This window comes from Dendroctonus ponderosae, unplaced genomic scaffold (genome assembly GCF_020466585.1).
Source record: "Dendroctonus ponderosae isolate FM_Combo_2020 unplaced genomic scaffold, Dpon_F_20191213v2 Dpon_F_20191213_1, whole genome shotgun sequence".
Lineage (NCBI taxonomy): Eukaryota > Metazoa > Arthropoda > Insecta > Coleoptera > Curculionidae > Dendroctonus > Dendroctonus ponderosae.
The window spans coordinates 52,584,825-52,595,705 of NW_026017110.1; the positions used below are offsets into that span (position 1 = coordinate 52,584,825).

At 34.8% G+C, this 10,881-nt stretch overlaps 1 protein-coding gene across 1 annotated transcript in view; it reads right to left on the reverse strand.

Annotated features, from left to right (window-relative positions):
• Window positions 1–10,881, reverse strand: part of LOC109533785 (agrin) — a 232,861-nt gene that overhangs the window by 62,988 nt on the left and 158,992 nt on the right. The window contains exon 6 of the mRNA XM_048668179.1: window positions 9,317–9,331. Within this exon, the coding sequence (XP_048524136.1) occupies window positions 9,317–9,331 (15 nt within the window). The remainder of the gene's footprint in view (window positions 1–9,316; window positions 9,332–10,881) is intronic.

Sequence of the window (10,881 nt, forward strand, 5' to 3'; positions counted from 1 at the left end):
AATAAAATATATATCTAGTAAAAACATAAATAATTGGTCAGCGGAATTTTCTGGTTTGAACCTTTGGGATTATCCCTAATTCCTAGAAACTCTAAATGGGCTTTATGGGCTCGTAGGTTATAGATTGTATATTAGACGGGCCTGGCATCGCATCTAACAATAAAGTGTTTAGTGATTGGTTGGGTTACCGAATTTTTGATATCCATTTTATCGATAGCACTACGACAGAAAGAAGATTACATTAGTCATTATACGTTAGTTAATACGTCAAATTATGCAGATGAATTTATTTATATCTTTCTGTGGGAGCAATAAAAGATATATTTCGGCCTGCTAATCAATTTGATATACATATTGTATTATAAATATATCAAATTGATATCTGGTCAACAAGAAATTCGAAACCAGTATCAAGGAAGTACAATATATAGATTGCACCAGCATACAGGTGAAAATGAAACTGGTGGAGGAAACGACACACATACTAAGCGTATGTACATCAGATGCAGGCGAGCCGAAAGACGAAAGAAAGCATAATTTTTCGACTTCCTGCAACACACGCTAGAACCAGAAAAGGAAAAGCCATCATCATGGTCTACCTTAACTCAAGAATTGGTAATTCTGTTGTTCAGGAAATAATGCACAGTTTCAACCAAGGGACGATAAATGACAATGCAGAAATGCTGATGCAAACATGTGCCCACAATAAACTACGTATTAATAATACATATTTTGGTCACAAGGAACAACAAAAATACACTTTCCTCAACACAAGAGACTAAAAATCGGTCATTGATTAAGTCATTCCAACTAGGACCTCCCACCCCTCTCGGATACTCGATTTTAGTTTAATAACATCAGCCAATATCGGAACACAACAGGGTCTAATTCTTGTAAGTACCGAACACTCAAGAACGAAAGCGTCAGAAAACTTTACCAAACCAGATTGGACGAGACGATCACTCAAAATACAATAGCAGGAAGAGATAATGTAGAAGACGCAGGGGAAAAAATAAAAAAAAACAGCATAAAGAGCAGTGCCAAGGAAGTCCTAGAAGAAAGAATAATAAACAGACATAAAAGAAACCATAAGCAATGGTTCACTCCGGAAGTCAAGAAATTAGCGAAAGGGAAAAAGAACGCTTACATACGGTACACCAACAACAGATCACTAGAAGAAAATCGAGTTTACAAAACGAAAAGAAACAGAACTACTGATCCGATTAAACAACTTAAAAGGATATACAGGGAAAGGTTCTCGGTTGAAATGGAACTTGACCTATACGTCGACCAGAAGAGCACCTGGAACATGCTACGAAAGACAAAAAAGCTAGTCAATGAGGAAGTAATTATAAATGAAATAGATCAAGAAAGATGGGCAACATACTGTAAAACTCGATATGATAACAATAGCGAAACAACGATGATACAGAAATGGAAAATCGATCATCTCCATGCGATTATCAATTGATATGCCAATTAATAGAGAAATCGATTGAATTCAATAAACCAATGTATACACGCTTTGTGAACGCATGCAAAGCAAGCATTGAACAATTTACAGCTTAAGGATGTAATCGACCGGCTAAACCAAAAAGATGTTAATAAGTGCCACATAAACCTATCAAAGCAGCTTAACATAAACAATAAAACAATGATAACAACAGAACGTGGTCTAACAAGAGATCTTAGTCTCATCCGGCATTAGATATGGAGAGAGTCTTAGCCCATGCATGTAATATCCAAGATCCGATCCGACGTAAGTTGGTGGTGAGTGAGCGCATTATAAATCAGGTGATGAATTTCAACCATCTGGGGGTACAGGTATCGAGCAGCAGTACAGTGAATAAATTGGATAACCAGATCAGAAAAGTCGTAAGAGTATCAGGGTGTTTGCAAGCTATAATTTATGAAGAACAAATATATGACCACAGAGAGCAAGACACGAATTTAGAAGACCTTCGTAGGGCCTATAAATGGGCGCCGCCGGGACAAGAGCTGAAATATATGCACCAAGAGGAAAATGAGAATAGTTGAGATGAAAGCCCTAAGAAAAAAAAGGGATCACTTGCATGACAGGATAGGTAACGAGAACACCAGATGGGTGAGAAAGAGGCGCCGATGTTGAAGATACCACCTAGAACGAATGAGTCCAGACCGAATTGCAAACTGGGCCTAAACGCAAAAACCAGAACCAAGGCGACCAGTGACCATCGACCATTAACAGGACTTTGTCCTTTTACACGAAGAAGAAGAAGAAAAAAAAATAAGGTGGCTAATTTCTTGTGTTCTTCGCTTAAATAAGTTTTGTGCAAAACAAGAAGTTGTTACAATTAAAATAAATGACTCGAATTGGTTTAATTTGCAGGAGAGTCGGCCTAAACTTCCGTAACCAATATTCCTCTGGTACAGTTATAAGCAGTGGTCAGCTTCGTAAGTTATGTTAAATAAACATGCCAAAATCCATATTTGATCCCTATTGAACGGTACGACCTAAATGTTTAAAAGTTACTGTTATAGCATTTTGACTTTCAAAAATATAATGTAGGAGATCATAAAATCAAAGAATTTTTTATACTACAAAAAATCAATTAATATAAATATTAACTCGCGACCACGCAAGTGTTCCTCCAATTAATTCTAATGTTTGTGAATATATCGGTCGGGTCCAAATTTTGTTTGTACTTCTACGGTAACGAGCATATTGAAGATATTAGATTAAAATCAACTAGATTTAATTCTTTATTTAAATTGTCCGGAATATTAAACTATACATAGAGCAACCGTCCTAATTATAAAGGATGTATAGCATATTTTCTATTTAAAAGTTTTCCCAACGTCGCATAATGACGGTGAGCTCTGTCTGAGCGTGTTAACTGCAAGCTTTTTTCCACTATGCTGACAATATAAACTTTTCTTGCACAAATTTATTAGCTTTGTGAACAACTTCACTGTACACAGGATTTAATAGTTAGAGCCATTCGTTAAAAGTTAAGACGTTAACAGCTTTATCAACTAACAAAAAAGCGTAACCTGGTTTGCGCAAACGAACCTTGTGGGTGGGATGACGCACGGTGTGTTAATATGTTAAAATTAATTCTCCAGATGAAATGCCAAATTTACTGCCTTGTAATCAGCTCTTTTACATGAATGTGTATTTTTCCAAATTGCATAAAACAAAATTTTCAATTTATGTGTGTGCTGAATACCACTTTCGTCCTGATAGTGCATATATTGCAAACATTAAGCCAGAAATAAGAACAGGATAACCAAGCAAACTTTACTCGGTAACTTTTGTAGGAAGGTTTTCAAGTGTTTAATGCCTGAGATTAAGCAATTTTTTTTATGTAACACCGACGTTGTTAAATGCAACTGAATAATCGGATTTCTAAGCAAAGTAAAACCAGAACCGGAAAATTTCAACGATATTTTGTATCAGTCGAAGTAGTAAAATGAAATTCTAGAATGGTTTGAAAAAATGCGAACAAATTGCGTCGTCAAACAGAATTTAGCCATATTTTTCCTATAGTGATAAATTATTAAAATTCTGACGGACCTGGTAAACCCTCAAATATATAAAATCCGGTCATGCACGCTGCAAGTATGCTTGATGTCTCTGGACAATTAAAAAGTAATAACTAATGTTTGCTCTTTTACAAATCGAGTTTTGAATTTAAATAAAAATTTAATGCTCTGATGCAATGGGCAATAAATAAAACGTACACATCTACCGAATCCGTTTTTAATTTTACAGTTTTGCGGAAATACGCCCAGTAATGATTGAAAAATTGTAAATGGCAGCCCATTCAGAATTTTCAGACATGTGAAAAATAACATAGTATACACAATCATGATTTTTGCGGCTTAGAACACGGCATTTTTACTGCATCTTGAATTAATCCCAATGGCCAATGGCTGGATTTCATTATTAGCCTATGAAATAGCCTTGTGAGTAAGGAGGGCAAAAAATTGGTCCACTTGGGACAGGGGTATGTTTAAGGCAAAATTTCAAGAAAGCCCTTTAATATTTTCGTACGGTGAAAGCTGGGAGTGGTTGTTGAAAATGTTATCCGACCGACCGCAATTGTTGACTCCGTACTTAACTTTGCTGCTATGAGTTAGAGCAGGAAATGAGAATTATTTCGTAATTTTTAAGACACTCTACTTTTGGAAAAAGTAGTATCATGCATTTGTATTCGAACATTTAGGCTACTTCCTCGGTCTCACCTCTAGTGTATGAGCATCATTAACGTTTGGTCCGCTATTCATCAATCATTTTTTATTAATAAACTACATTTAAACGTAAACTATGTAATTCCTTGCTGCGTATGTTTGTCTATATTGGGACTGTTGCCTTACTTCTCCCAAAAGTATTATGCAACAAATGAGCCTCGATTCATTGGATCCGTTATTAATTATTAATTATTATAAACCTAATGGAAACCAATGCAATTGATTTTAGTTCAAAAGCTATTAGATCTGTCCTATGTAAAGGCAACTGTATCTAATTGTGGGATTCTACATTCAATTACGAACTTCCGGTATTTGTTAACGAATTATACTTGGTTTTACGACCCTGCGAAATGCTGCGAAATAGCCAATTAGTGATGGGATAAAACGCTATTATCAATAATAGCAATTGCGTTGAAGCTATCAATTGTATGTCCAGTATAAACTATATACTACATTTTTGCCCGTCGTTCATTGATGAATAAAATATTTCGTATAGACAGTCGCTTAAATGGTATGAATGGGGCAACGGAGTTAAACACCAAACATGAATCTCCTTAAATCTAGCAGAGCATCCCTTTTTACGGGCATCGTTGATACCTCTAATGCTCATTCAAATACGATGCTTCATTAAGCTTGTAAAGGCAAGTAAAAGAGCAAAATGGCAAAAGCAAAGCCATCTTGTCACAGCTCATTGGCCAATCGAACGCAGTGGCCAATTATCCTGACTGGATGATCGGGCTTTACTGGACCATACCTGTAAGTCAGTAAACCTCCATTAGCTTTTTACACTAACGCATACATGTTGGTGGGAAGTGCCATTGTATCACTTCGACAGATCGACATGAAGGAGAAATTGTTTATATAGGACAGCTGGTTAAATGCCGCGGCAATGACTAAATCAATAGTTAATAGTACATCGGACTTTACCCATTTTCCCTGCTTATCTCACTCCACTTGATAAAATTATATAGTTATCCCTAACGACACCAAAATATGAATACGTTTTTGATTGATTCAAAGTAATCATACAGTCTGAAGACATTCAAATCTTCTGCATTGATCAATGGTACATATATTTTCCTTTTCTGCGTGCGAAATTAAGTTGGATAGTTCTTCTAAGTAGAATGCACATTTTTTTTTCATTTGGACCGTAAATATTTTGATTTACGCAAAAATCCAGTCAGTTTTTGTTCCGATTTTTGCAGGCTATTTTAAATACACATTTCACATATACTCAAACAATGTCAATTAACTTGCCGTTATTCTACAAATGTGCATTTTTATTGAGGAAAATAACAATTCAATTCACACAAACTGGCCATTAGCCATTCGGTTCAAAGCAAAAAGTTAGAGCCTCCATAGCGCTTTGTCACAATTGGTCTCCATAGTTTTTTTCTCTTCAAACGTATATCTGGGCTCATATATATGGAAATCCTAATTATACAGGGTTATCCATTTTATGCTTGGGAAAGTAAAGTAAAAAAAACAAACACAAAATATTCCGATTTTGGAATTTTAATTCAATATAAATATTAAACCTTGCCATTAGACGTGAAAAACAATATCATCTAAATGTCATCCACGGGACCTCCTACAGGCCTCAATACTTTTGAGGTAATTTTGAATTAGTTTTTGCAAAGAAAATTCGGTTTGAAAAATCATCATCAACGGCTTGTTGTTCAATCACCCAATTTGCGTATGTTCTGCGTTACCCATGGTCTTGAAGCTTAAGTCCGTGAGTCAGTTGGACTTTGTACGGATGGAGCTTCAAATTATATTGCAAAATTCGCCCGAATGAGCAGTAAGACAAGCCCAATTGTTGAGCACGTCGGGTAATCGACGAATTTGGGTCTTCCTCCACACTTTGAGCAACAACAGCGATATTTTCAGCAGAACGAACGTTGCGCTGATACACAGGCCTTACAATATCAGTCACCGATCCAGTCTCTTCAAATTTTTCCACTGTGTTTGAAATTGTATGCTCTGTGGGTCGATTATGTCGACAGTCGTCTGCTCGTAAAGTCCTAAACGTTGATACAGCAGAATCGCCATTTTTATAGTAACATTTAATAATTTTTCCGCGTTCTTCGACAGTTAAGCGATCCATATTCCAAAATTGCAAACCTTCAACTAAAACAAAAACGCTTCCGATGACGCTTATCTTTGACAGATATCAAATAGCAAGGTTTTACTCTCCCACCTCAAATTGGAAAGCCCGTTATGTTGCTTGCGATTAAACACGGTTTCTGCATTAGCTAGATGTAGCTTCGTACATATTTTTAACATTACTATGGCAATTTTGCAAAATTTTTCTAAATTAATCCTAAAATATAAATTTTATCTTAAATCTCTTATAATGTGCTGATGTTTTTGCAAGCTAACGATACGGGTAATATTTGGAAGAAGTGTCACCGTGCTTCGAAATTCCTGTATGAACTTTGCAAACGATATATACTTTCTTTAAACCGTTCAAATTAGCAGGCAGTTTCGTGCCTGTTGATTCGTAGTTAAAATCAGCAGAATATATGTAAAGTTGAGTCCTGACTTGGAAAAGCTCATAAGTTCATAGCAGAGTCTGTTGTAGTCAGACAGTTACAATGTTCAAAAGAAATAATATAACCAAATGCTGTTTGAAAAGGCTCCGTTATTCCCTCGGGAATAAAAAGACTTAAAATTATTTCAAAAATTACTTCAAATACGTTTGCCATGAGTAATTCTATTGCTTGTTCGGTTTCTGTACACTCAAATGCATATCCGAATATCAGGGTAAGTTATTCATGCCCTAGATAATTACACTGTGCTTTTTCATAAATCAAATGAGTCCAAAAATGACTCTAAATCATTACGTTCATTTGTTTGTAATGACAGACGGAAATAATTATGACGCAGAATAATTGGACCTTCGTTTGTTTATTGTAAGGTAATTTACTGAAGTTTGTAAAAAGTTCAATTAATTTGGAATAATGAGTAATTAGTACTCATATCAGGATGTACGCTGTAGGAGAATTCATCGTTCTTCCCTATCATCAGTAAAACAAACAACACAACAAAAACATTTTTTGCTAAATGTAAACTGGAAAATTAATTATATGCCTTGTGTTTCTTGTTGAAGTTGATATTTATAAAACTTTACTTTTCAACGGATATATTTGTACTCCAATAAGTAGACTTTTGCTTGGGTAGAAAATCTTATTTTTGATTAAAAATGCAGCAAGCATTATTTTTATGCACCTTCATGTTGAAATCGGCTGAATAAAATAGATTCAAACAAATTTACGTGTCGGTTGACAAATATAATGTAAATGAGACCATATTTGATTAATGTTACCAATTTTCAGAAAATGGTCCTTAGTTAATTAGGTCGAAATTGGTTTCGGTACGGAATGTTCATAAAGAGGCAATGTTGTGTCTAATTCCGATAAATTAACATTAAAATGCCACGAAACCTAAACTGCTAAAGGAAAAACGTATGTAATAAACAGACTTTCAGCAAAGTAAAGAACTATGAAACAGCATGTATAGAGGAAGCCAATGTATGTTTCAGATAAATTGTCCTTTCGTAACTTGATATAGTAGTTTGCTACGGATAAAAATAACTGCAAGTTATATGGTCTCTAGAGTTTTCTAACTATTGATTTTTAATCGCTTACTATATGGCAGATTATTCTCGGCACCCAATAACAATTTACACGATTGCAATAAGCTTTATAGCGAAAGACAATTAAATAGAACGCTATAAGGAATATTTGACAATTTAAAGCCCTAGAAGCAGAAGTGTTCAAAAGGGGTCTGATGAGCAAACTGGGTTACAAGTTGACACATACACATTAAAAAGGGGAGGCCAAAAATTAATTATAATATAATTTATCATCAAAATTTATAAGTTTATACGTGAATGAGGAGACAGGCAAAGCGCGACAACGCACGTCTATTATTTTAGCTGTTCTGAGTATAATATATCCACACGCAGCAGTTAAGTGATAAATACAAATATGAAATATAGATCTGCCAACCTAAATATTAATGGGGCAGATGTGAACTTGCACCCTTAAGATTTATCAATTGAATACTAGCGCTGCCAAAACAGATATGTTCCGATAAATAATTGTCCCGATTTGACCCATTAGCTTCCCGTTTCAAAAGCCAAATGACAATTTAAATTTTTTGCTTTAACGTTGAATATTTTGACTAGTTTATTTGCAAATTGCGAATTGAAACGCAATAATATATCAACGGCATGTAAATGTGCAATCGGCGTGACAACATTGTTATCTCAAATTTTTCCCGATTCGCTATGATCTTTCGTATATCTATGAAATGCTGTTGTATATGCTTTCATCATAAAGCAAGCATATTCACATGAACAAAGAAAACAGAAAATTTAATTTTAGGGGTTTGTGGAAAACATTTAAAATTGACAACGCAAGGAAAGGCGACTTAACAAGTCTAAAACCATGCAATGTAGATAAGTAGCAGTGGACCAAGTAATCAGGTAACACACATTTGTTTCTAGCTGAAGATCAGTCTTAAGATAATTTTCAAAATTGTGAAATTGATGAATGATCACAAGAAAACTTTGCAACAAACTCCAAGTAAACAGGACTATGACAAAGTGTGTCTTACATGTTAGCATTTGCACATTACAAGAGTTGCTTTCAACCATAAAGTTCCTGACGAGTCCCAAACTATTCTTAATACATTTATGAAGTACCTAAGAAAGTTCTTGTGTATCGGCCCCATTTTGTTTTGTCAAACTAGCATTGAAAGAGAAAAGTGCCGCGAGGATATACATTGCGTCTAGTAATCATTTCTGGCGATGTGGGTATTTCAGGCTCTATATATCCAAGTGTGGTAACTGCTCACTCCGTTCTGCTTCTAAAGCTGCTTGCATAATTAACCGTGTAGACCTGGCTTACATATTTAAAAATATCTGGCATGCTATCCCTGAACCGTCTGATAGTATATTGTTTCGGTTCCGGAAATTTATAGCCTTATCTATGATGAAAAGGAACTCTGGGTTTGTAGAATTGTAGATTTTACTTACCCGTTGCTTAGCTTAAGAGAAATGCTCGGCTATATTTACCTGGAAGTTCGACTCCTGAAAATAAAAAAAAACTTTTAAGATGTTACATCAATTGAAAATTTTAAATATTTTGAAAATAAACATGGTAAACACACATTACTGCCATCAAACTTTAAGTAGTCAAATTTAGTTTAATTGCCCACCTTGACTGCATTTTAATATTCAATAATATGTTTTTCAGCCTTCATTAATAATTATTAGAATTCGGTTGAGCTTTTGGAGCACTCGAAATGAGCCGGTTACTACAACAAAACCCCTCTCTATAGGAAATATAATTATGATTGATGCGTGCTAGAATTGTTTCCAAATATATGCGCAATTAGAGCGTTAATTTATTTGCAACGACTACAATTTCCTACCTATCTAATTCACATTTATCTAATTGCTTCCGTGACTTTTTAATTGTGATAACCCTAACTTAGGTCTCATTTATAAATTTAAAAATTGCTCGGTATTCATTCCCAAAAGAATTCAAATTGATTACAACAGTTCGCAATCAAATAACCTATGATAACGGAGCGTGATGGAAAACGGAAATTCTCGCAAGTTTTAGATAATACGTTCAATTAAAAGCTGATAAAACGATAAAAATTGTAAATTGCCAGTGGAACATTCATGTATCGCAAAAAGGTTTTTTCCTAAAGGAATTTAATATCGGGATGAAACAGAATTGAAAAATAATCAATTGAAGTTTCATATTTTAAAAACCATCGTTGGCAATTGCTTTATTTGAATATTAACTTTAACGTATAATCTCTCAATTCTTTCACTAACACAGGAGAATATCGTCGGATTGTTTTTCTAAAAATGAACAATGACTTTGGGTAGTCATAATTTGAAGAAACAAGTATTATTTTACTAGGATATTTCTCTCAACTGTAAAACTTAATAGACTAGCGAGTTTTTCACAGATATTTTCCTGTAATTTGAAATAACCGCGTTTCACGAGAGGGCGTGATAAAGTATTTGTTCGAAGGATTCGCTTAAATACATTTCAATATTTTAATGATGGAAATCAAGCTGAAACACGTGCATTGCTTCTTTAATTTCTGTAACCAAATTTCGTATTTAAAGGTTATTAATACTAAACACATTTCGATATTAGCAACTGAAGGGCAATGGAACTACCAAATGTTATTCGATCAACTCCACCTGATATATTCGTCATTTCTTGACAAGTTGAAGCAAAAAAATAACAGGGCGCTTGCTTTTAGCTTTGGGTGTAAGGGGGAAAAGTACCATATAAGAAATGAAGATTTAATTATTATAAGTTAACTATTAAATTAATATTTATTAGACTATGAAGGCTTTCACGGCCGGTCAGATTACATTTGGAAATGTTTTCCGGGCTTTGAAGCCGTGGTCTATCGGAATTTCTTCCTAACGTTTCGTCCACAACTGCGGTGAACATTTTCAAAGGCGATGAGGCAGTGGGCGAAGTGATCTCCCGTGCTTTCCGACTAAGAATGATACTTTCAGTGGAACAGCGAATTCTTTGAGCAGACGGATGGAGTAGCAATGGGCAGCCCTCTTAGTCCAGTGATAGCCAACTATTTTATGGAAAA